Source organism: Sceloporus occidentalis, unplaced genomic scaffold (genome assembly GCF_023333645.1).
Source record: "Sceloporus occidentalis isolate IW3139 unplaced genomic scaffold, rSceOcc1.0.p SCAF_2, whole genome shotgun sequence".
In the NCBI taxonomy this organism is placed as follows: Eukaryota; Metazoa; Chordata; class Lepidosauria; order Squamata; family Phrynosomatidae; genus Sceloporus; species Sceloporus occidentalis.
In genome coordinates this window covers 213171774-213199104 of record NW_028316982.1, presented here as the reverse complement: position 1 = coordinate 213199104, position 27331 = coordinate 213171774, and the positions used below count along the sequence as shown (strand labels likewise).

General features: G+C 39.7%; 1 protein-coding gene across 4 annotated transcripts in view; it reads right to left on the bottom strand.

The window, feature by feature from the left end:
• Nucleotides 1-27331, bottom strand: part of SAMSN1 (SAM domain, SH3 domain and nuclear localization signals 1) — a 120449-nt gene that overhangs the window by 45166 nt on the left and 47952 nt on the right. The window contains exon 1 of one of the 4 annotated variants that reach the window (XM_089508136.1): nucleotides 21901-22218. The exons of the other annotated variants lie outside the window; for them this stretch is intronic. Within the exon in view, the coding sequence (XP_089364262.1) occupies nucleotides 21901-21957 (57 nt within the window). The 5' untranslated portion in view covers nucleotides 21958-22218. Of the gene's footprint in view, nucleotides 1-21900; nucleotides 22219-27331 lie in introns of those variants that run through there. 4 annotated transcript variants of the gene reach the window in all.

Below are 27331 nucleotides of genomic sequence, written 5' to 3'. Positions count from 1 at the left end.
CTGTAAGCCCAAGATGGCTAAACTAAGACTGCCATACTGCTTAGTAAGGTAGAAGGTAGTAGGAAAAGAGGAAGACTACGTTCCAGATGGACAGATTCAGTGAAGGAAGCCAAAGCCCTGCATATGCAGGACCAGAGCAATGCTGTTGATGATAGGGTGACTTAGAGGTTTCTCATTCATAGGGCCACCATGTGGCAAACTGGACTGCAAATAACAACAATATCATCAATTGGTTTGTACAGTTAGCCCCACTTGTGTGGAATAACAAACAAGTTACTGGTATGAGTTTCCCTTCACTAGAGATTATCACACAGGAGGGACAGTGTTTTTCTTCTGTCCTTCTCTCATCCTTAAACTTGGCTAATCATGTGATCAAATCTCTCTCTTCTCTCTTACACACACACTCTCTCTCTCTCTCTCTCTCTCACACACACACACACACCACTTTTCCCATCTTTCTCCCATGGGTAAATTGTCATGGAGCTGTTCCCGTGCACTTCTCCCGTTGGTCAAGTGTCATGGAGCCATCAATTGGTATTAACAAGAGTTCCAATTAATACCAAAAGATGGCTCCATGACACTTTACAGATGGGAGAAGTGCATGGGGATCGCTCCATGACACTTCACCCATAGGAGAAGGATGGGAGAAGCATGCAGATGTGTGATCCCTGATCGCATGATTAACTCAGTTGAAGGATGGGAGAAGGGTGCTATCCCTCCTTATGAGATCCTCCACTGTGGCAGGATCTCATAAGGAGGCTATAAAGAGATCATATGGATATAGAATATAGGCCAGAATCTTGTTGGTGCATACCATGCATAGCAAATATGTGCAATTGTACTTTCTCAGTAGTCACAGAAGAAAACAGTAGCTTGGGAATTCTCAGAGTCAAGGCACACTTGGATGGATGGTTTAGAAAATCGCCTCAGCTATAGAAGAAAGAATTATTTACAGCCATCCCTCTTAGAGGGAGGAAAACAGGCATTCAAGCAAGACACACCATGGAGTCATCAGCCTTCTTCTGCTAACACAGCCAACTTTTTCTCCCTCTCCTCACTGTTACTGCACCCATGGGCTTGTTTCTTTTTTAATTGCTAACATTTCTCAAAATGTATTGTATTTTCAGTTTCTGAATCCTAGCTAAATATGTATTTTCTCTTTGATGCGGGTGTCTTTTGCATGTGGATGAATTCAGAAGAGAATTAGTCTGATATGGTCAAGGTTCAGGAGATCTCTGATTTGAAGTGGGATGTATAAATTGAGGACAGATTTTGGAGGCCAAATTATGGATTTTGATATGACCCGTGGATAAGTCAAGGGAGAAAACTTTGGGGCATGTAACAAAGCAAAGTTTTCAGAAGAAAAGCAAAGGAAAACAATGCCAAAGAACTTAACAAAATTTCAGCAGACCTAATTGTTTGTGAAGGCAGAATGGATGAGAGACCAGAGAGGGAGCTAGTGCTTCCAGGACAGATTATACACTTGCCTTTCACCAGGGGGTGGTCCTCCCCCCACTTTTTAATAAAGTACCGTATTTACATTGACCTGTGGTTAAGTCGACTCAGGTTTTTCAAAAATTCTAGATTTATACATTAGTATATACTGTAAATCTGAACATGAACACCCTTAAATATTTCTTAGCAATCTAGATTCAGAGTGACACAAAGACACTGACAATGTGTCTCCAAAATTTTGCCCCAAGCTTTTCCCCCATACAAGAGAAACATCAGAATAGTGAGGGAGAGGAAGAGATTTTATCAGTTCTAGTTCTAGTTTCTGATCATCCTAAATGGTTTCAACATATGAATTTCAGGACTGGTCTACTATTCAATATTTTTGTTAGCTCTTTTCCAAATAACAGGCAAGTTTAAAGTTTTTGGTGTGTTGTGTAAGACCTGGGATGACCTTTGATGCTTGCTTGGAAAATTCAGTACGGTACAAAATACAGGTTATCACCCCTGTCCTTCTGTAATTTCTTTGACTTGATGTCAACTAGGCAGAAAAGAAGAATATTTCACTGATTTTCATTATCACAATTCCTGCACAATTGTGCAGAACTTTCTATATGCCACATACAATTTTCAAATTGTCTCTGCCACCCAATAAAACAACAAAGCAGGATAGGTATAAGGAGAAGCAATGTGCTGAAATTTGAACTACTGTTGCAAATTTCATTCAGTTAAGCTAAGTAATCCAAAAGTTATCAGCAATCCCCCCTTTAAAAGTGTTATAGATAACACTCAATTTGATAATAAAACCACGGGAACGTAGGCACCTGGGGCCTTCTCTCACAATGCCTCAGGTCCGAGACAAAACCAGGAATTGGCAAACGACCCAGAAAGTTGAAAATTTCAAAGTTGTATTCTTTAAAACTGGCAAAGAATAATGTTCTCAGTGGATTGCAAGATTCCAAAACTGAGAGAACCAGAACAAGACAAAATGGCCTAATCTTATAGTCAATTACACAAAGAAAGGTTTTCATCACTTCTCATTGGCCAATTACAATTTAAACATACAGAATTCTTATGATCAGGATAGAGATACATGCATATATTAAAACTGCATTTCTTACTCTTTACTCCTCCCTTAGGAATCCAGTAGCCTTCAACAGTCTCCCTTTGAACATCAACAATGTCTCCTTATCTTAAATTGTGTATATCATGTCTATTTTTCTGGTGCAAACTTCCATGCAGGTCAAGATGCCCTCCCCATTCTTCTCTGTTCCAGTTTTCTAGTTTCCAAGCCTCATTTTAAAAAATAATTTTCTCTTAACCCAAGTGACTCCATCTTTCTATAGCTTTCTATTATAACAGGAAAATTCCACCACTACAAAAGAAAAACCACAGTTTGAAGATATAAGGTCCCATTATATACAGTGACATAGTAAAAAGCCCTCCCTTCATCCACCATCTTGAGGGAGAGAGAGGCAGGCTAGCTCCAACAGGCCTGCCTGGAAGAAGGAGAGCCCTCCCTTCAGTCCATCTGCCTTGGTCCAGGCCTCAGAGGGAGAGAAGAATGCTGGACCGGATTCCCTCCCCCCCTCACCATTCTCTTCTCCTTTTGTGTCATGTCTTTTAGATTGTAAGCCTGAGGGCAGGGAACTGTCTATTATCCCCTCTGTTGTAAACCGCTCGGATTCCCAGTGATTGGGCGGTATATAAATAAATCCTATTATTATTATTATTATTATTATTATTATTATTATTATTATTATTATGTTGTCCTTTGTATAAAATGGCAAAATCAAAGTTTGTTTTTCAGAATTTTAAAAAATGTTTTCAAGCTATTGATGGCTGAATCCATGGATTCAGATTCTGTGAATACAGAGGGTTGGCCATATAGTTTTTATGCTTTTCAGTATGAATGCATTGATATATATATATATATATATATATATATATATATATGGGAGGGGTATCTGTACATGAGCCAGCATGTTGTAGTGGTTTGAGCATTGAGTCATTACTCTAGAGATAAGGGTTTGAATAACCCTCTTTGGCCATAAAAAGCCACCTTGGACAAATCACACTTTCTCAGCCTCAAAAGGTGAAGGTAACCCCACTCTGAACAAATCTTGATAAGAAGATATCAACTGTGATAGAGTTGATTTAGGATTGTCATAAGTCAGAAACAACTTAAAGACACACAACAATACTTTTTAATCCTTAAATCTTGTTGTAGACAATGGTATATTTTGTCATGGCCAGCCAAGATGAGCTCTCAGAGGATGAGGAGGAGGATGAGCCTCCTCCAGAGCAAGGGCTGATTGAGGCTACGCCAGGTGTTAGTTCTACTCTGCCAGGTCCCAGCTGTGCTTCCCCAGCCCGAGAGCAGGAGGTCCAACCAGGTTCTAGTGCTGAGGAGAGGCCTCCTATGGTGCCACAGCCTAGTGGTGACTCTGGAGACGAGGCTTGCCTGCAGGTGCCTTCCTATCAAGAGAGGAGGGCCGAGAGTGCAGATCTAGAAGGATTGCAGAAAGACAATTAGCAAACCAGCCTCAGGTGGCTCGAGGGAAAGTTTCCCTGATTTAAGTGGAAGAGAGGCTTGAGTTTGTTGCTAGAGTTTATCGCATGATCCCTCGGTGTGATTGCTGCTAGCACTAGCTCCTAGTATCTGGATTCTTGTTACCTTGACCTTGGACCGGACCTGTGTTATCTCTTGGCTGTTTTGACCTCAGACTGTTTGACCACGCTGTCTCCCAGTATCCTGACTTTGGCTTGACTCTCGGCATGGTGAATCTCTGGAATCCTGATCTCGGCTTGTCTTCTTGAACTGCATTCAGACTACTTTTGTGTAAGTTCTGCTTTACTGACACTGGGCTAAAGACTCTGTTATCAGCATATGTGTGTTTGCTGGCAGCAATTCCGGACATATTTAAAAAAATAAATCATAGGGAAGAGGTTGTAATATTTCTAATACACAACGCTGCTAGTGCTATATTTTAGAAATACAGTCGGCCCTTCTTATACACGGATTTTTAATACACGGATTCAAGCATACACATTTTGAAAATGTTAAAAAAAAAAAGTATAAATTTCAAATATCAAACCTTGATTTTCCATTTTTTTATAAGGGACACCAGTTTGTTATGTCATTATATTTAAGGGGACTTCAGCATACACGATTTTGTTATACACGGGGGATCTTGGAACCAAACCCCAGTGTCTTTAGTGATATACACTTTATACACTTTATAGTCTTTATACACTTTGAACATAGGCCCTGGCTTAGCCATCCATTCAGAAGTCATGCAAGATTACAAAAGTAAGGCTTGTTTAGCTAAGTTATCTCCAACTTGGATTAGATTTTACCTCCCGTCAAAGCCCAGCTGGGAGGATCAGTAGCCCAAAGAACTGGAAATAGCAGTCCTAATATCTGAAGGACATCCGGTTGGGAAGAAATATATTAGTGATTTCACTATTAAGGATTGTTGAGTTGAACCTTCATGACCATTTTTTCATTATAGGGTCTAAATGTGTATGCACACATTCATACATCTCCATGCATTCCACTGTGCACAAACTCTATCACAAATGTGGACAAACTGTACCACAAACTTGGTCTGGGACCTTCTGATGAATGCCATGTTCAGATAATGATAGCTGCCAAATGACCCAGAAGGAAAAGGTGTATCAGGCCATTATAGTACCATTAAATTCTACATTGGCTTCATTAAAAGATCATTGCAAAAATCAACGTGAGCAGGAGAAACTAGTCACCTAGTCTGAATCCATTGATCACAGTTTCCATTAAATTAATGGTGAAAACTACTTTCTTGCCTTCTCCAGCAGTGTGATCAAGCACTTTAGCTTCTTTTTATCAATGTTACCACACTGTTATGAATCACAGTGTCAAACAATTTTATGGTCATGGGAATTAGAGCAAATATGTTCTAGGAGATAAAGTTTGTATTAAATAAAGGTCCTAACCTAACCCATTATATCTAACTTTCTTCTTAAGCCTGTTTAGTGCCTGGAGATAAACAAAAGTTTCAACCCCACTGCTATGTTTTACTGTGTCTATGGAGCAACGCCCTTGACCATAAGCAATGGCCAACAGTACACTAATTCTTAGGAAGACTTTTTAAAAGTGTGTAGAGAGGAAGGAGGAATTTTACTACTTTTAAATGAGTGTTTGATGCATCATTTTGGTTTACCTGATTAATGTGCACAGCAAACTCAGCCACGAGGGTTGTAATGTTTCTGCAAGCTTCCCTAAAGCAAAGCTCAGCCATTAATTCAATGGCACATGTCAGCTCAGCAGAACAAGGTCACTCTTCTCCTTCAAGGGGAACCTTTTTAGAAATAATAAAACTGACAGAAAGTTCTTTTTTGCATGCTTTATATCACCTGGGGTTGGGTGCTGCAGTGAATACAGCAGGGCTTATAAACAACCTCATCCCCAAACAGCCTCAAACCCTCACATGATTTTTGGAACTTACACCCTAAAATGGGAGGGGGGATGTCAGTGATAGTTTTATGCAGCATAAACATGCCATACATAATCCTAAATGAATTTGTGAGCCTAACGAGCACAAATGCTGATACTGCAGGTCACCTACCCCGGGCTAGTACTTAGGAAGAAAAATGTATAGCAAATGACTTTGTGAAGAGGATTCCACCAAGGATTCACTCTTTGAGAACAGAGTGGGGAAACTTGTTTCAAATATTTTTGCATTACTTTGCCACCAATTCTCTTAAACAGCCAATTGTAAATCAGTACCAGGAGTTTTAAAATGTAAAGTAAATACAAAGCTGACCAATTTGCTGACAATTTTTATTGCACAAAGATTTGGAATTAAGTGGAGACAGCTGTCTGAGTGATTATCAAAACTTAAACAAGCTTACAAAGATGAAGAAAACTAACAGCAAAACATAACCAGAGACTGAACACTGAAGAATGTTACAAGGGACCCAACGCTGGGTGGGCATGAGCTTTATAAGCAAGCCTTAACTAAAGTGAAGCTGAATTATATATACTGAATTATTAAAAGCATTCAGTATACATACCTTTGACCTCTGCACCCATTCTCACAGTACAAATAACTTTATACAAAAGTACAAAAAGTTGCATTAAAATTACAAATTTTAAAAATATACATGTAAAACGTCTTTGTTGTTTTGGCTTTAGTCTTTCCTTTTCCAAGGTTCAGAGGCCCACTATAAATGAGGTGGTGAAATCCTGCAAGCCATACCCATTGAATGGCACATCCATTCAAAGGCCCAATAGTAGGGAGAGGGGCAATGCAATATTCACTTAAAGATGGCCAAGTTGTAAAGCAAATGCATCAGAGGAAGTAGACTGAAATCTATGAAAGTTCATGCTGCTAATTTCTTTCTTTCAGTTAGTCTCAAAGATGCTACAAGATCTCTCTACAAACTGTAAAGGGTTAGGATTAGATATAAACCTCTTCTTATGGCTAATCTGTAACAGACCTATCTGTCTGCCAGTTGAATTGATATTGGCTAAGATGTGCTAGCAGAACAGCCAAAAAGGTGGTGGAGAAGGTTTGGGGCAAGGCAGGAGTTGAATTACACCAGATCCAAAACTGTTCCACTGTGAGACCTAGCCAGAGTGCCATCACAGAGTTAGGCCACACAAAGTAGGAGAAGTCCTATGCAATTTCCAACATCCTTAAACTTGAAAATGTATGGATTTAGCACAGCTTCATCTATACTAGTATTTGGCTCAGTTGGTCCTTAGCCATCTTCTGGGGCAGCATCTTCTGCTTAATCAAAACCTCACACTCAAGGATGAGTATGAACCACCTTCAGAGGCAGATCATACATATGATAAAATTTAACTGGAATTGAAGTCTTTGTTTTTGTTTCATCTGATGCAAGATATCTTTTTTCTCTAAAAGGGACTTCATTGGTCTGAAAATGCAGATCTCAAGTTCAGTAAAGAAATCTTTATAGAAGCATTTATTAATTTCAATCCTCTTGCTTAATGTTACATTCATGTCTACTTTCCTTGCTACATGTCTACTTTCATACTTTATTGTCTTTATACTCTAGACTCAGTCCACTATAAAGGATGAGTGCCTTGATCTTATGGGACACTAGGCCCATTAAGCTTAATCAGAACCAGGATGTCTGTTTAGAAAAGTGCAATTCAGTTCATGTATCAAATTGTAAAACCTGCATTTCAGACATCACGTGTTGACCAAGGATTGCCAAGGATGAACAAATCAGCAACCTAGTACTATTGAATTTCTTACATAAAAATACAATTTAAGGTTTCAAGTGACAGGGCAATTTACATCTTAAGTTAAGGAATGACATCACCCTTGTTCATTCCTTTAACTCCATTACTGCAGAAGTTAATAAAAAGAACTAATTTCATATACTTTTAGGATGTTAAAATGGTATGTTTAATTGATTTCTCCTTCTTGTGTCTTTATTCTTATGTTCATGGGATTGCAGAACAACTGAAGTCCCCTTCAAGAGGGTATCTCAAGGAGCATTGGGGCAATGCATCGTTCCTCATGTTTTGATGTCTATGCAGTAGACATAGACACCTGAATGGCTGAATAGCTGAACCCTAAGTATTTAGACCTGTATTGCTAAAGCATTTTGATACTTTCTGAGTTGTCAATGGTCCTCAAGTAGACACCTCACTGCAAAGAATTTACATGGAACGTTGCAGATAAAATTGTTCAAATCTGGTCCAGTTTGTATGCTGTTGTTGATAAAGTTCCACTGTGTATAACCTTGGCTTTTGCTTGCCCAATGTTATGGATACTTTTTAGTTTGTGCAGCCTAATTAGTGTGGACTGGATCCTTGGTGAGATGACAATGAACATGTGTATACCAAACCTTTGCTCTGCCTGGCTAATTTAACTGGTTTACTGGGTGAAGGTGGAAGTCAATGCCTGTTACAGACTGCCAAAATAAAGCTGCTTCGGGTCTCTTTGGAGGTATGCTGTTTAAATGATGCATGCATCCGAAGAATCTGGAAGCTGCACCAAAGCTGCACTCCAGTGCTTAGGAATGGAGTGTGGCTTTGGCACGACCTCTGGACTCTTAGGACCCATGCATCATTTAAATACCATACCTCCAAAGAGACCCGAAGCAGCTTTATTTTGGCAGGCTGTAACAGGCCAAAGTCTCCTACAACAAGAAGGCAATGGTGAGCACTTGGTTGGAAAAGCTATTACTGAATTCCTCTATAATGTATAAATATCAGCCAGAGTTCAACCTACAGTTTTGGGGCAATGTATCGGAGCATGTGATTACTTCCCAGTTCCAGGGGTTTTTGGTTGAAACGGATTATCTAGATCCATTTCAAACTTGTTTCAGGCCTTATTAGGACAAGCTACATAGGGAAGTGGTCAGAGGGAGTGTATTTCTGTCATTTCTGCTGGGCCTCTCAGCAGCTTTTGATGCCATCAACAATGATATCTTTCTGGGCCTCTCTGCTAGGATGGTAATAGGAAGCATTTTTACAGTGTCTCTCTTGCTTTCTGGAGGGCAAACCCAGAAGGTGCTAAGGAGGTCCTGTTCAACCGCTTGGCTGTTGGCCTGGAGGATCCCTCTACATTCTGTCTTGTTCCCCATATTACTTAACATATATATGAAACTTCTGGGAGGGGTTGTCTGAAATGGATGTGGTGCCATCAGTATGTAGATGATACCCAACTGTATTGCTCTTTTTGGCCCCAATCCAATAAAAATAAAAATAAAAATAATACTTTGACTACAAACCCTAAACTATAATTAAAAAGGGGTTGGTGGAATCTGGTGGAAGTCGATTTCTGAAACATCGCCTAAATCTAGCTGTGACATGTGATCAGTCGAAAAGGGAGAGGCAAGACAGGCTATTTCAAGATAGAGTTTGGATACAGGAATATGAAGGTAAAATTAAAGCAAAAAGAACTGGAAAGTTTTGATACTTTTAGGGACTAAATCTATAGGTACTAACACTCTTGTCTAATACACTCACAGAGATATACACACACAGGTTGAATCTCTGTTATCTAAAATGCTTCAGACCAGAAGTTGTTTGAATTTGGGATTTTTATGGATTTTGGAATACTTGTATCTCCATATATGTACATAATGGGATATCTTGGAGATGGGATCTGGGTGAAAACATAAAATTCATGTATATGTCATATACACCTTATACACATTGCCTGAAGGTAATTTTTTACAATATTTTTAATACTTTTGTGCATGAAACAAATCTGTGTACTCAGAGGTGTCACTGTCTCAGCTATCCATGAAAAATGTTTTGGTTTTTGGAATATTTTGCATTTCAGAATTCTAGGTAGGGGAAACTCAGCCTCTTGTCTATATGTGTGTGTATATGTGTGTGTGTATTTAGGGAGAGGGCAGGAAATATATAAACAAAAAATGTGGTTAGTAGATTAGAATCATATGACATGGATTACTGGCAGAACCTTCAACCACATCCTCTGTTTTTCCTTTTCTTTGCAACTTTTAAAATGTAAATTTTCTTATAGACACTCACCAACTGAAGTTTGGCTAATGTTAGAGGGTAGGCAGGTACTGCACACAGAATACAATCTAACAATTCAAAATTTCTTAACATTTTTCAAAATCTAACATTAGAATTGATCACACAGCTCACAACACGTTTGATTACTACAATCACAAGTAGAGAGAAGAAAACTGCACCTAAAGTACCACTACAAAATATAGGCGTTTTCTCCAACATTTTAATGTATGTTTTTCATTTTATACATATAAAAAATCTTGCTCCTACAGAAATTAAATATTATAATATCCTAAATTGTATTTAGAATGTTGAAAGCTGGGGGCAGTATCAGAATATTAAAATATATAAATATATGCAATATATTAATATGAGTAAAGCACATGTAAATGAAAAATAATTTGATAGGGGGAGGTGAATTATTTAAAAACATTATTTGCATTAATGAGAAACAAAAGTCATAAAGTCATTTCCAAATAAATGGGAGCAGGAAAACAACACAAATCCACATAATAAAAGTAAACTTAGTAAGTGAACACTTCCCCCAGTTCTGTTGTTCTATCTAACCACTGGATTTTGGGTCATTCTTTACCCCTAGAGGTTTCCCAACCTTAGTATCTGTATAGAAATGCAAGACAATAGGCAACAGTGTTGGCTGCAGAAACAGACCACACAAATGCATGCAATGAAAAAAACATTGTTAGCTCTGACCCAGTTTAATTTACAGGCCTGCAGGAAACAGGAAAACCTTATCTGTAATGTCACCTCCAGTCCCCCCCCCCCCTTTAATCTGGTGTACAAAGACATGTTTCCACAGTATTATACATGCAGACCTCTATCTGATAAGGCTCACAGGTATTTTCATAAAAAATAATCAGAACCAGATGTTGTCTGTTTGGGGCAGATTTACAGAAGCTGGAAATGCCCTGACAGTTGCTTTCTTGCAAAAGTGTATTCAGGATCTTCCGTGACAGATCTACATGCTGTCTTTGCTTCTAAGCATAAATTTACCCATTTGGAAGCTGGAAGAAGATAGCTTATTATCAGCTTATCAGCTGTATTATTAGAATAAAAAGCAATAGATAAAAATGTGACTGCAAAATAAATAAATAAATTTTAAAATTTATCTTCAGCAAATTTAAAATTTTTCTATTTTACAGATGATCCTCTGAAATGCCTTTGAAATAATATCAGGAAACTGCTTAACCCTAGTTAATATTCATTAACTGTATATCACCTTCATACTGGAGATCCTGGCCTTCAAAACTTGTCATTAAAATTCAAATAATGTTGAATGTTTAGTGTGATAGGAATGTCATCTGTCAAAATACAGGGGAGCAATACCATAAAATTTTTAAAAAATCTACCTGGTTTTATAAGAATTTCAATTTCATGCATTTATAACAGATCACATCACTAATTTATAATTCACTTTATACCTTATGTGTGCTCATGATGCAATAGCACAACTTCCCTGGATAACAATTCTAGAGGTTTTCAGCAGAGCACTTCACCAAATTGAATACCTACCCCAACCTTCTATTTAAAATAATACCACACTATTCTATGTATGCAATGTAGATAGATATAAGAAAGTTGGTGGTAAAGAGTTAGGGCATTTAGTTAAGAACTAATATGCTAAAAAATAATAAATTGCACTTATATTAAAATAAGAGAACTGTATTAGGTCTTAAATTTGTACTTAAATTTCAGTCAATTAAATTTAATGTAATGTACTGTCAGAACAGATGGGCCAGAAAAAGTGGTTCAAGCATGCATTTTCCAAATATAAATCAAAAGCCTGCTGTCCATGCCACCTGTTCCCAAGGTGGGCTGAACACCCATGAGCTGTCCACACCACGTGGTGTCAAGCCACAGCACATTACTATTATTTATTGTTGCCTTCCCACCATGCATGTGCATCATTGCACAACCATCCCATCTACAATTACTTCTCACTTACTGCCCAGACACCATTCCATTGGATGGCCATCCTTTTGATCGTCCACACCGTCACACATGCGATGTGTCACCAGTACAGTGTATTGGTGCATCGGTGTGCTGAGTGATACACTGGCAAAACACAATCATGGAGGCCTCCCATAAATGCCCTCTTCATTCCCCTTAACCTCATGCCTCCCTGTTGGACTGTTTGGTTTGTGTATGTTGTAATTATATCCATTACATTATTGGTGATTGCTATTTTTGACTTGATGCAGTCCCATACCAGCTCTGGGCTGTTTATATTCTGGTGTGATGAAGCACCAGCTTCATTTTGTGTGGGTTTTTAGTCTCAAAACATGGCTTCATTTTGCTTTCCACCGATTTTTACCTTGTAGTCTAAACACCCGGGTTCAAAGCAGTTAGAAAGCCACTTTATTTGACCAGTGTGGATTATGCCCATAGCAAAGCCTTTACAGAATGAAATTTAAAAATACAATCCAGGATTTTACTACACCCAATCCCTGTCTTTTGAGAGAAGGAATCAGATGCATGATTTTTGAGGGGGAAATTCTAATTCACCCACCAAAAACCTTTCTCTTGTTTCCCCTTTCTCCAACCCTTACAATCACATCTCTTTATCATCCCACTTTCTTTACTGGCCTGAAACAGACGGGCCCGAAAGATCAGTATGTGGTCACTGATCACACTGAGGTAGCAGCAACCACATGTGCCTGGCCCTGATCCAGGCTGCTGCCACTGTAGTCCTTAACCAGCGCCACTGGAAGGAACAGATCTTGTTCACTCCATCTTGGCCAGGTTCTTCCTGGATAGCAGGGCATATATCATCTGAACACTACACTCCAAACACAGCCGGAATCCACATCATTTGGCCCATGGGCTTTCAGGCCAATGATTCCCACAAAAAGGCCTGAGATCAAAATTGGTTTCCTGGAATAGATGAGGAGCATCTATGTGGTGTCTTGTTTAGTACACAGTGAAATTACATGGATACAAAGAAGACCACCCCCAGTTTGCCCTTGTTACTGTAATCTGGCACAAATCATTGAAATTAATAATGTAATTAATCTCTCCTCTAGATGCCTGCTTGGCGTCGGTAATGGGCTGGATGAGGGAGAACAAACTCAGTGTGAATCCAGGGAAAACGGAGGTACTGGTGATAGGTTCCCCAGTTTCGGGTGGTGAGATCTGTCACCCGGTCCTGAACGGGGTCATGCTCCCCTTGAAGGACTTGGTGCGCAGCTTGGGGGTGCTCCTTGATTCGTCGCTCCAGCTAACATCTCAGGTGGATGCGACGGTCAGGAGTGCTTGTTATCAGCTTCGGCTGATACACCAGCTGTGTCCCTACCTGAACCGTGGGGACCTTGAAACTGTTGTACATGCTTTGGTAACCTCTCGATTGGATTTCTGCAATGTGCTCTACATCGGGCAACCCTTGTACCAAACCCGGAAGCTGCAAATGGTGCAGAATATGGCAGCTAGATTGGTCGCTGGCAGTTCCAGGTCGGACCATATAACACCCATTTTAAAAGATCTTCACTGGCTGCCTATTCGCTTCTGAGCTCAATACAAGGTGTTGGTTTTGACCTATAAAGCCCTAAATGGCTTGGGCCCAGGGTACTTGGAGGACCGCCTCTCCCCATATAATCCACCCCGCACACTCAGAACGTCTGGGACAAATCTGTTGGAGGTCCCTAGGTCACATTTTGTGAGGACCTCACAGAGGGCTTTTGCCATCGTCGCCCCTTCTTCTTGGAATACGCTCCCCGTAGAGCTCCGCTCCGCTCCGCTGCGTCGTTAGATTCTTTTAAGAAAAACTTAAAAACACATTTATTTTGGTTGGCATTCCCACCATAGTTATTTCATTCTTTTCTCTGCCCCTGTTTCCCTACTGACCACGGACCATTATAAATTCGATCGTTTTCTCCATTTTCTGCCCTTGTTATATGTGTTTTATATTGATTCCTGTTCCCACTTCTTGTAGCAATGTTTTTAACTTTTTATAATGTAATTGTTTTTATCTTGTATTGTAATGTGTTACTCCTTTGTAAGCCGCCTTGATCATCTCTATGGAAAGGTGGGGTAAAAATAAAAAATATTATTATAATTATTAATTAATGATTTATTTCTGAAGTTAACACCCAAATTCTAACTCAACCAATTAAGTTCAAAAGAAATTTAATGGCTACTATTTTCATTATAAAACATGCAACTTAATTGATGACAGTAGATTTTAATCAGTTAGTTCATATTGCTGAGTGCTCAACTCAGTAGAAGTAGAGGAGAAGAGGGAACAGAATCTTGCCTTTCCCAATAGGCTGATGATACTGTAGAAATAATGCAATTTGACATCAGTTTGACTGCTATGGCTCCATCCTACAGAATCCAGGGATTTGTAGTTTTGTGAGGCACCAGCATTCTTTAGCAGAGAAGCTAAAGTCCTTGTAAAACTGCAAATCCCGGGATTCCATAGGATAAAGTTTCAACATTCAAAGTGGGGGTAAACTACATTATTTTTACAGTGTAGGCACATCCTCTGGCACAAGCAAACTGTTGCGGCCTCTCATAACTTGTTTGTTCTTTCTTATGAGTAATTTTGGCATCTTGACCATACTCTGATGTTGCTTGGCCATGTGTGTCCTAATTTTCAACTGTGTAATGTTGGAGGGCATGCACCACAGAAGCAAAAGATGAGAAATTGAGAGAGTCTATGTGGGAGTCCAGGAATGGATCATACACCAAATCAGGACTATTGCTAATCATAGATGATTTGAACACAAAAATAAGAAACAGAGCAGAATCAGAGATTATAGGAAAATTTGACCTGGACTAGAGAAACAAATCAAGAAATAGACAGACTGAGACTAACAATTTCTTCATTGAAAACACATTCTTCAAACAATCAAAGAAGAGACTCTATACATGGACATAATGTGATGGCCAATATAGAAATCAAATAGAATACATATGGAGTCCTGGTGCAGCCATTCACTCAAAACCACAAGGTTGCGAGTTCAAGACCAGCAAAAGGGCCCAAGCTCGACTCAGGCTTGCATCCTTCTGAGGTCGCTAAAATGAGTACCCAGACTGTTGGGGGCAAATTAGCTTACTTGCTAATTAGCTTACTTGCTGTTCACCGCTATGATCTTTGGAATAGCGGTATATAAATAAAACAAATTATTATTATTATTATTATTACATAATTGGAAGCAGAATATGGAAAAAAATCCATTCTTTTCACAAGAACAAGGTCAGAAACAGACTGACCTACTAAAAGCAAAAAGTTCGAGTTAAACTAAGGAAGAATAGCCATCATGCCAAAATACAACTTAGAAAACATCAATAATTTAAAGACAAATGATACTGCCCAACTTACCAGGCCGCCATTGTTGCTGGGGTAGAAGACACCCTAGTCTCCATAATTGTGGGGGCCTGTCTCACCCCAGCAGCCTTTGGGCTGGCAGGAAGGCCTGCTATTGACTGCTGGGGCAGAAAGGGCAGCTCTTTTGCACCGGGTGCTGGGATTACATGTCCCACCTTCCATTGCAAAAGGGAAGAGGCCATGATTGGCTGGCTCAGACCCCTGGGGGCAGCCAATTGGTGGAAGGGGCCTGGGAGGCCATGCCTCCGCTCTTTCCAGGCACCCTATTGGTGGGCAGGCCTATTTAAGGCTGCATCACATGCCATCCGGCACCATTTTAGCTCTGCTCTCCCACCCTCCTTCCCTCCCTTGGCTAGGTTGTTTTTGTCACAACTTTGTTTTAGGGTGGCAGCATAGGTCCTGAATCTGGTGAGCATGGTTTCCAGGGCTCTGTAGCACTGGACCCGGGAGCACTAAGGGCAGGTGGTGTGGCCATTGTGGGGGGTACATTGAGTGAACATCTCCTGGTGACTAGGGCCTTATTGGAATATGCGACTGATGTCATGCCGATGCTTGGTCATGACCAAGCAACCTTACATCAATCAACCAGGGTGTTGATTGATGTTTCCAGATCCAGACCTTATGCTTGGGCCAACCCTACCCTTTGTGCTGTTTGCTAATAAAGTTGTGGCCTTTCCCTCCAATTCTGTGTTGATGTCTTATTGGGCAGCTTTCTTCCCACAGCAAAGTGAAAAACAGATTTGCAATTTTAAGCGTAATTGACTGGGAACCAGAAGAGGCATTAAGGCTCATATGGCAAACATACACTGGATAATGGAAAGTACTAAGAATTTCAAAAGAGGATCAACCTGTGCTTTATAGAGCATAGTAAAGCATTTGATTGTGTAGATTATGAAAAACTATGCCTTGCTCTCAATGAAATGGTGTGCTACAATATTTGATAGTCCTGATGTCTAACCTGTCCTCAGAACAAGAGGCCACTGTTAGGACAGAATATGGAGAAACAGCATGGCTTCCAGTTGGAAAGGGGATCTTGGAAGGCCAGCTAGGAAGAACTAGACAAGATCCTGAGGTATAAAGATATTTCATTAAATACAAAAGTTAGGATTGTCCATGTTATCATATTTTCTTTTCTATGTATGATTGTGAAAGCTGGACAGTGAAGAAAGCTAAGAGGGAAAAATATGAATTCATTCAAGATGTAGTGTTGGGACTGCTAAAAAGATAAATGAATGGGTCGTAGAGCAGATCAGGTCCAAACTTTCCCTGGAAACAAAGGCTGAAAACAGATGGGCAAGAAAAAGCAGCTTCTGGCCACTTTGGGGACATGGTGTACAGATGACATACACATCATGAGCAGCCAGAAGCCATGTGGAGAGAGTGTCCCCAGCTGGGAAAAGGAGTAGGGAATTCCACTCTTTGCCAGCATCCCATTTGGGACTATGGCAGAAGCCTGGATCGGGACTGGGCTGTGTGGCACTGTGATTCCATGCTGATAGTGGCCTCAGGTTGCTTCAAGCTTCCGGTCTGCATGATCCCAAAGATGACTAAACTGAGGTTGTGTTTTGGCTATATCCTGAGAAGAAAGGACTCACTAGAAAAGACTATAATGCTTGGTAAAGTGGAGGGAAGTTGCAAAAGAGGTAGACTGCATTCCAGTTTGATAGACTCAATCAGAGAAGCCATAGCCATGAGTCTGCAGGAACTGATCAAGGTGGTTGAGGATAGGTTGACTTGGAGGTCTCTCATACATAGGGTCAAAGGTGACTCAAAGGCAATTAACAATAACAAATGCACCACCAGCCTACATGCTGGCTATTGTAACCCAAACAAAGCTTGAGCCCCAAATTCTCAAACTGACAAAGAAATAGCAGGTGAATGTCCTTCTGGCTGTCCATAACTAGATGATCATCTGAGTTTGGCTTGTAGTATACAGGCCAACAGCAATATCAGCATTTTCTTCTGAACATATGACTTTGGTCTAGTTTACCCAATATGTTTCTATTTAAATTTATGATCCACCTGTTCACATTAAGGTGTCACAGTCAGATAACAGTAATAAAATAATTCCAGTGCAATGCAATTTAGAAGCAGCTATAAAAATGCATAAAATATCAGATAAAAACAGAAGCCAGTTGAAAATGAAAATCTGACATTAAGAGAACACAATTAGCTTGGGAGTCCAAAGGTCTGTCTAAACTAGATCTTCCTGTAAGCAGAAAACTAACAAAATGAAGGTTAAACAGGCAAAGACTTCCAGAGACTTCAGTTTTCTCATGTTGTCCCAAACAACATCCCTGATAATGACAAGGTGAAGACATTGCTGAGCATGGTATTAGAAAAGGTGATCTGTTCAATACTTCCCCATGATTTTTTTTAAATCCTATTTTTGTGTAAAAATAAAAGCTAAATGTTTCATTTCTTGTTAACTTTTCCTTCATTTTAAAATCTTTTTATTAAAAGAAGTAATGATATTAATATGATCATATTACATTAATATGTCAGCCCTACCAGGGGAAACGTTAAATGTGTTATCAAGTCCAGACTCATTCACCATCAAATATTCAGTTTGCTATTTTTGAGGTTTTTCTAAGAAAGAGAAAAATCTTAATAATAATAATAATAATAATAATAATAATGAAACACTTGATTGAAATGCAATCCTGCATCCACTTAGTAGTAATTCCTACTTCTGAGTAACTGTACACTCATACAGGTGAAAGACCAGACATGTGTGGCCAACCAACATCAGATTGTGGTCAAAACAGCAAAAGTTATTAATAAAGATGACAACTTAAAAATGTTTGCTTTTTCCTGAGTTTATAGGGAAGGGCAAGATTGTGCCCCTCCTCTCACCTTCCCCACTCCAAGTTAATTGAATTCAAACTACTTTTGCACTTTGAGCTCAGTCGAACTGAGGATGAGAGGGGGAAAGTAGGAGGAAGAGAAAAGAACTGATACATTTCAAAAGCAGCTGAAAAAAAAGTGGAATGATAGACGGTTACTGTAATTGAGACTGTTCCTGCCCAAATCAGATGGAGGGTATCTAACCATACACAAGATAGCGCCATTAGAAGTGAGCCAAGCCAGAAAAGAAAGAAGTAAAAAAAAATTAGAATAATAATTTAAAAATCCCCTGTCTATCAGCATATCAAGGGGAGTGTGTGTGTGTGTATGTAAGAGAGAGAGAGAGAGAAGAGAGAGAGATTAGGATGATAAAGTGTACTGAAAGTAAAATTTCTATTTTATGTTTGTGTATAAACTTATACAGTATAGTCTACTGTTCTGGAATTTTAACTTTTAACTTTACAAACACACACACACATACACAGAATAGCCATATATAAATCTTCCAGAATTAAAACAAATGCAAATTACTATTTAATTATTATTTAAACACACCTGTTGGAAGCCTTTTTACAATGCGCATTTTGCCTTATTAAATTCTGGCTAGTGAGGAAGACATGCAAGGAACTCAATTGTGAAATTGTACCAGTGTCTTTGTGACTACAGATGTATGCGTTAAACATTTCTCAACCGTATGGTAAATTTGCCAACTATCTTGCTTTGAGGAAGCAAGTTGCGAAATCCATCATGACGATGTGGGATTGGTTTTAGTTTGGGTTTTTTCCACTCCCTATATCAAAAGCATAATTGATGTAATCAGCTGATATAATCATCTTTTTATTTTTTGTATTTATATGCATGCAAAGTAAGTACGAGAACCAGTATGGTGTAGTTTGGGTCTTGGACTATGATTCTGGAGACGAGGTTTTGATCTCCTCTTAGCCAGCAAACCTACTGAGTGATCTTGGGCCATACTGTCTCAGCCTCCTCTGAACAAATCTCACCCCCCCCCCCCAAATAAAGAAAACCAAACCTGTGACAGGTCTGCCACAGGGTTGCCTTAAGTCAGAAATGACTTGAAGTCACACAATAACAATAACAACAAAAGTAGGTGGAAAAATAATGTAAGACCATTACATTAGTGAAGACAGAAACTTTAGGTTGGCTAGCATAAGCCCAGGGTGGGCTGGAATTAAAAGGTCTCCAAATATTTATTGCAGTAAAATGAAATGATAAACCTATTACAGCACAGGCTAAATGACAAGTCTTTGTAATTAACTGTTATGGCTTGAACACTAAGGAGAACTCTGTATATTCTTATAGAGAAAATCACGGGAATGGGATACACTTGGGAACCACTGTGGAAGAGATATTGTTGTCAATTTAATACTTCTGAAGATGCAGAGCAATCTACCAGGTTGCTACAAGGAATCAGTTCTTTAGCTAAGAGGCAGGATTGTTTTGTAAATGATTTGAGGTCTTTTTTCCCCTTCCCTGAGTGATAGACAAATATTTGGTGTCTTTTGTTGAGACCTTCATATACAGTTAGCTGCTGAGGAAAAGATGCTTTTCTTAAAGTTTCAGCCCTAGTATATTGCACTCATTGCTCCCACACTGCAGAATTAATGCAATTTGATAATGCTTTAACTAACATGAATCCATCCTATGGAAACCTGGGATTTGTAGATTGTTGTGGCACCAGAGCTCTCTGAGAGCAAAGGCAAAATATCTTACAAAACTACAAATTCCAGAATCCAACAGCATTGACCCATGGCAGTTAAAGTGGTGTCAAACTGCAATAATTCTGCATCTAAAGCATGTAACGATCATTTAGTTAAATCAAATTATGTCCCCTAATCCTGAATGTATCAGTAGTCCCAGCTCATGTTACTCTATAGATTCAAAACAAAGATGTACATTGGTGATCTGTAGAAAGGAAACCACTTTCCTTCACCATTTTTATCCATTTAATAAGACAGATAGATATCAATACAATACAGACAGCTCCAGTATTAACAAATTAACCATATGTCAACCCTCATGCATCAAGATAAGGGATTTTAGTCCCCAAGTATAATGTTTTGTTGTACAACACATACAGAACTATACTTACAAGGGAGGCACCATTGTCACTCCACAGCATTGAACAATATCTCTGAATTTCAGCCATTTATTATGCACAGTATATCCCGCCCAACAACAAAAAAAGTCCAGGATAAATTATTTTCCAGTAAATCTAGTGAGTTGTTTTTTTTTAACTGGGGTAGTTTTCATCCTAGGCAATGTACAATGTGACAAATAAAATAAAGTTCTATGGCCTTTTTGGTGAACCTTGACACAATGAGGCAGTATGTTAGTGTCATTCAAGGGAAACTGGTTTTTTTCCCCAATGAAGGAGAGTTGTGAGACTTCAGCAGGGTCAGGAAATCCCCCAAGGACACATTTTATTTTATATGAGTTTATTTGATTTTTATTCCACCTTGTGTCTTATTTCTATATGGTTGAGCAGAACATACTTGATTTTGCACAAAACACCTCTTGGATATGGGGCATTTTTATACAATGAAATTCTCACTGGGATTAGAAAACACCCTGTAACTCATACAACGCAGGTTTTTTCCATCATGGCATATGATGATGGCTAAAGGCCAGTGCTACTATACCATAAGAGAGACAGAATCTAGCAGCAAAGATAACCACAACAAAAACTATCTGCAGTTTGAGATCAAAGATATTAATGTTCTATGCCTGTTAAGAAAACAACTCACAGTATGTATTACTGTAAAAATGTTTTACTTCCCAAACATTTAAAAAAATAAATATTTCTTTTAAAATACTTAGAAACACAGAATTATTGGTTTATAAACCAATAGGTATGAGCCTAAATACCCTAAAGGCACAAAATCCCATCTGATCTTGGAAGCTAAGCAGGGTTAGTCCTGGTTAGCACATGGATGGGAGCTTGCCAATTAATACTAGGTGCTGTAGGCTACATTTCAGAGAAAGCAACTATAGCAAACTACTTCTGAGTATTCCTTGCCTATGACATTCTCTATGAAATTCATGGTCACCATAAGTCAACAGGTATGCGTGCATGCATGTGCACATACACACACATGCACACGCACACACAAAAAAAAACATTTGGTGGATCTGCTGTAATTATGAGATCATTGTAATGCTCCTGTATAACCCACAGCAAAACACAAAAACTATCTTAACACAGTCATTTATTAAGTTTATTTGCACACCCATGTTCTTGATATCACAACTGTGTGAAGAAAGTAAATCATACTTTATATCATTGTTGGTACTGAGATCAGTCAGATTGGTTTACATGTATATCTCTGGATTATAATGTCTGACTAAATTAAGGAAACTGAATTTTCTTTAAACTAAATCTAGGCATTACTTAGTATAGGATGTTGAAAATCCTATGCTAAGTAAGAAAATTTCAAGAACATATTTTTCTTGTTGGGTATATGGGCATATGAGCTGCATATTGGGTGGTGATAATATCTACATATTATTGCCTTTACCTTATAATGCAAAGGGGCTGTTTGTGTAAAATTGCTGCCCCAGAGAATCTCAGCAATGAGCATGTCAAGCTGCCCTCAGTTCCAGTGAACTAAGACAAGTGATTTTGTATGATTTTGTTGCTACACAATCTAGATTACTTTTAAACAATACGGTTATACTGTTAGTTTATTTGCCTTATAAGTAATTTTTCAATGTTAATTTTTCTTACCTTTGGTTTTTGAGATTTCTCCTTCTCTGAAACATTGGAGGGTTTTCGCTTCAACATATTAAAATCCAGATTACTTTAAAAATATCCTTACACAGCAGAATTTTTCAGTTTGTCTCAGCCAACATGCAACAGTGAATGATACACAGAGCTCACATCAGCAACCTAAAACTTCCTTATTCTGCTAAGGATGTGACTTCACTCATCTCTGCTAGGTCTCTTTGAAACAGACAGAGGAAGGAAGGCATTAAGAGAAGAGGAAAAACCCCAGCAAAAAGAAATAAGGAAGCTCTCTGGGTAAAACTCATCAAGTCAAACTCTTACATTTGTATCAAGGCAGTTTTCACAGAGGCAGTGCTGTAATTATATTATTCCAATGCTTCAAAATCTATGCTAGCTACAATTCAGTTTCTAAGCCTAATTCTTGTGCTGATTTTATCATTTAAAAACCTTACTGGAAGCAGCCTTCTTTCCCATCACCATCCAAGGGCCTTGGTCTGATTCCCCAATCAAAGAAGAGGGCTTTTTCCGTGGTTGCACCCCAGAGAGAGATTTCCTTTCTCCTTTTCCAGTACTAGGGTACCACCGTGTGTGTGTGTGTGTGTGTGTGTGTGTGATGTCCTATTTGTTTTCCTGTATAATTTGCCAGCTCCTCAAAAGCATATGGCCCACCAATATGTGAAACAAAATACTTATGCTTACCACACCGGCCCTGGATTGGGCCTGTTGGATTACGAAAGGGGTTGTTATTGTTAGGGCGTGGAAAGACGTGCTGTGTCCACCATGACTACCTACAGAGTTGAACCACATCGACAGGACGCCAGGGAGAAGGAATCTGAAGAGATGTCTGCAAAGGTATTCAGGCCAAGAAGGAGAATATTCCTTCACCACTGCAAACGGCCTTAAGCTCCCGGCTTGAGAAATAACGACAAGAGCACTTCAAGCCTTCAATCTACACGAGAGCTTTAATAAATAAGTTATTTTGCCAACCAAACAACCATAACAACCAAAAACAGAGAGGGAGTTACTCTAACACCAACTGTCATAACTGACACACTCTCTCAGAAGGACTGACAGCATCAACATTCCATAATGCAAGTGTCAACTGCCACTGGAACTGTAATAGGTTCTGCTACAGCTCTATCTTGTGGACACATAAATGTCATTTCCTAACAGTTATGAGAATGGGAGGCAGCATAGAACAGATCTAACCACACAGGAGAACGCCGCCACTGCCACCAGAAATTTCAATTCTCTTCCAGATGTGTCCCAGAGGGGCCAATTTTCAGGATGCTTCTAAACAGTTCTCGAAAATTGGCCCCTGGGGAACTCATTCGGAACAGAATGGGAACTTCTGGCGGTAGCGTTCTCCTGTGTGGTAAGATCCGTTCTATGTCACTTCCCGCTCTCATAACAACCTTCTTCTCCTGTTCCCTTATCTGTTGGAGTTCCTCAGGGCTCTGTTCTGGGTCCCCTTCTGTTTTCTCTCTACACACTGTCCTTAGGAAAACTCATTAGCTCTTTTGGTTTTTCCTACCATCTGTATGCCAATGACACCCAGTTGTATCTTTCCGCCCCTGACCTTTCTCCAAGGCTTGAACAGCAAGTTTTGTCTTGCCTCACAGCTGTCTCGCAGTGGATGCGCCATCGGCGTTTGAAGCTCAACATGTCCAAGACGGAGCTTCTTGTCTTTCCTCCTAAGCCCACCCTTCAACACTCCTTTTCTGTCTCTGTGGACAACATTTCTATTCAACCAGTCCAGCAAGCCCGCAGTCTTGGTTTCATCTTTGATTCTTCTCTGTTGTGTATCCCTCAGATCCAGACCACAGCCAAGGCTTGTAGATTCTTTTTGTACAATATTGCCAAAATCCGACCATTTCTCTCCGCCTCTACTGCCAAGATCCTGGTCCATGCCCTAGTGATCTCACGACTGGATTACTGTAACATCCTTCTGACAGGGCTTCCTCTTTCTCACCTCCGTCCTTTAATTTCTGTCCAGCATTCATCTGCACGCGTTATCACATCCACCCACCGCTGTGACCATATCTCTCCTGTGTTGGCATCCCTTCACTGGCTCCCCCTCCCTTTCTGCATTCAGTATAAGCTCCTGCTGTCGACATTTAAAGCCCTCCATGGACTGGCCCCTCCTTACTTATCAGACCTTCTTTCTCCTCACCTTCCCACTCGGGCACTCCGTTCTGGTAGTCAAGGTCTGCTGTCTCAGCCCAGGATTTCCTCTGTCCCATCCCGGATTCGCCCCTTTTCACTTGCTGCCCCTCATTCCTGGAACCTTCTTCCCCCACAAGCAAGAGCCATCACTTCTTTAACCAGCTTCAAAATGGAGTTGAAAACCATCCTGTTCAGAGAAGCCTTCCCAGGCATTGCATAATTGTCACTTAACATCCATTTCCTGTATTGCTATGTACTGTACAGTGGTGCCTCGGGTTACGAAATTAATTCGTTCCGCTGTCAATTTCGTAACCCGAAAGGCTTTCGCAAGCCGAATCCCCATAGGCGCTAATGGGGAAAAGCCGCGATTTGGTGTAAAATAGCGCCGAAAAGCACCAAAAGTTTTTTCGTAACCCGAAAAAACTTTCTTAACCCGAAACAGTTTTTTTAAATTAATTTTTTTCGTATCCTGAAAATTTCGTAAGCTGGGTAATTCGTATCCCGAGGTACCACTGTATATGTATTATCCTACTTGAGAGTATGTATTTTCCCTGGAAGAAGATTAACCATCCATTATGAAGCCAAGCCCTCCCTCCAGTCCATCTACCTTGGTCCAGGCCTTGGAGGTAGAGAGGAACTGCTGGACCTCTTACCCTTTCCCTCCACCACTCCCTTCTCCTTCTGTGTCATGTCTTTTTAGATTGTAAGCCCGAGGGCAGGGAATCATCTAACTAAAAAGATTGTATGTACACCGCTGTGTAAATTTACAGCACTTCATAAATAAAGGTTAATAATAATAATAATAATAATAATAATAATAATAATAATAACAACAACCCCTTTCGTAATACAACTGGCACATTCCAGGGTCTGTGCAATAAACTTAAAGATGTGAAATAAGATCCACCTTGGTAGGATGCAGCATGTTTCACTCATGGATTTTCTTGAAAAGAGGTTCTCTGGGTGCAGCTACAGTTTGACATGACTTTAACTGTCATGGCTTCATCCTACAGAATTCTGGGATTTATAGTTTTGTGAGGTACCAGAACCCTTTGGCAGAGAAGGTTAAAACTACAGAAGGTTAAAACTACAAAATCTTGTAAAACCGCAAATCCCAATTATTCCATAGGATGGACCTACAGCATTTAAAGTTCTGTCAACTGCATTATTTCTACAGTGTAGATGCAACTTCTGAAACTCCCCAAAAAGCAATGGGAATGGACCATTGCAACATTTATTAAATGACCTACCAAATAAACATAGCCATCTTTATTGAGTTCTGGATGTTTCTGATGTGTGATGGAAACAAGTTTACCAAACTTAACAGTTTACTGAGAGCTGTATTTTAATTTAATACCTCTAAAGTGAACATAAAGAAAACAAACAAACAAAATAACCACACAAGAGATACACAAATTCAATCTAGACAATGAAGAAATTGAAATAGTTAAAGAATTCCCATATCTAGATTCAAACATTGACCAGAATGGAGACTGCAGTCAAGAAATAAGAAGAAGACTAGGAATGGAAAGGGCAGCTATGAAAGAACTGGAAAAAACACTGAAGTGCAAAGACATACAACTGAGCACTAAAGTCAAAATCATTCAGGCCAATTACCCAATTCCCAATTACCATGTATGGATAAGAGAGCTGGATAGTGAAGGAAGCAGATAGAAAGAAAATAAACTCATTTGAAATGTGGTGCTGGAAAAGAGTACTTAGGATACCATGGACAGCCAAGAAGACAAACAAATGGGTTCTTGAACATATCAGACCAGGGCTCTCCTTGGAAGCAAAGATGATCAAGTTGAGACTATCATACTTTGGCCACATAATGAGAAGGCTAGGAAAGGTGAGGGTAGAAGAAAGAGAGGAAGACCACAGACCAGATGGATAGACTCTATCAGGGGAGTTGTGGGCAAGGGCTTGCAGGATCTGGGCAGGGCAGTGGAGGATAGGGACTCTTGGAGATGTCTCATCCTTGGGATCGCCATGAATCAGAACTGACTCGAGGGCAGCTAACAACAACAAAGTGCTCCAAAAGAAGCACATGGAAGTACAGTCAGCCCTCCACACTTGCAGCACTGATATGATTTTGATTATTTGCGAGGTCAAGGCTACGTGTGCATACACTTCTCCTCCTCCTTCCCTCCCATTTTTTCTCCTGGAGGGGGACCCAAGAGGGAGAGGCCTGAAGGAGTGGACATGCCAACCTTGCCCCTTTCTCTGTTGGAATAGTTGCCTTCCCCAGGCAGCTATCCCAACGAGAAAAGGGAGAGGAGGATCAATCCCCCCATGGCTTTCCCAGTGGAATAGCTGCCTAGAAAGGGGTGGGGAGCCAGTTAAAGGGACTGGAGGGCAGGGGAAAAAGAGGAGTACATGCGCCTGCTCCTCTGTCCCTCTTGGGGGGGGGGATTTGTGATTTTTCCATATTTGTGGAGGTCTTGTGCCCCATCCCCCGTGAATGTGGAGGGCTGACTGTATATATATTAGGGATGTACATCAACTGTAAAATAGAGTTTGGACTCTGATTCAGGACTTTAGAAAATGAGCCACTTTACACGAATCAGTCCAGAGACAGCCAATAGTGAATGTAAAGGTCCATCACTTCTATACAGGAAAACCATAAATAAATAATTAAAAAATTAAAAATAAAAATAATACTTTTAAAAAAATTATAACTTTTTCTCTTTGTCAAAATTGGGTGAAATTTGCAGGTGTAGGAGCTCCATATGAGGGGACTATGGCAAAGAAATTTCTGATGAATAAATTTGGGGGTTCTTGTGCTATGGTCCTTTATGTTGTTGGTTTTTAATGGAACTGCCAATCAATGTTTTCATTTCTTGGCAGAATTACAAGAAATATACAGGCGTAGGTCCCCCCCCCCCTTTAAAAAGTCTTCAGAATGTTAGATTACATGTATGGGGTATTGAATTAGTGTCAGTATTCCTAACTCAGTTCTGTATGTCTGTCTGTCTGTCTGTCTGTCTGTCTATCTATTTATCTATCTATCTATCTATCTATGTATTTTGTGACTGGGGAAACGAACAATGGATCTGATGCCTACATTCTACAGTATGTACATGAATATCTAGAAATTAAACAGCAGCAAAATAAGAATCTGAATAAAAGAAAGATATTTCAATGCAGGGAAAAGTCAGAAATCAATTAAAAATGCTGAAGAAAGAGAAAGGAATTTGATGAACAAAAGAGAAAGTGTTTTTTACAAAAAGAATTTGAAGCAACTCCACCCTGCAATGCCATA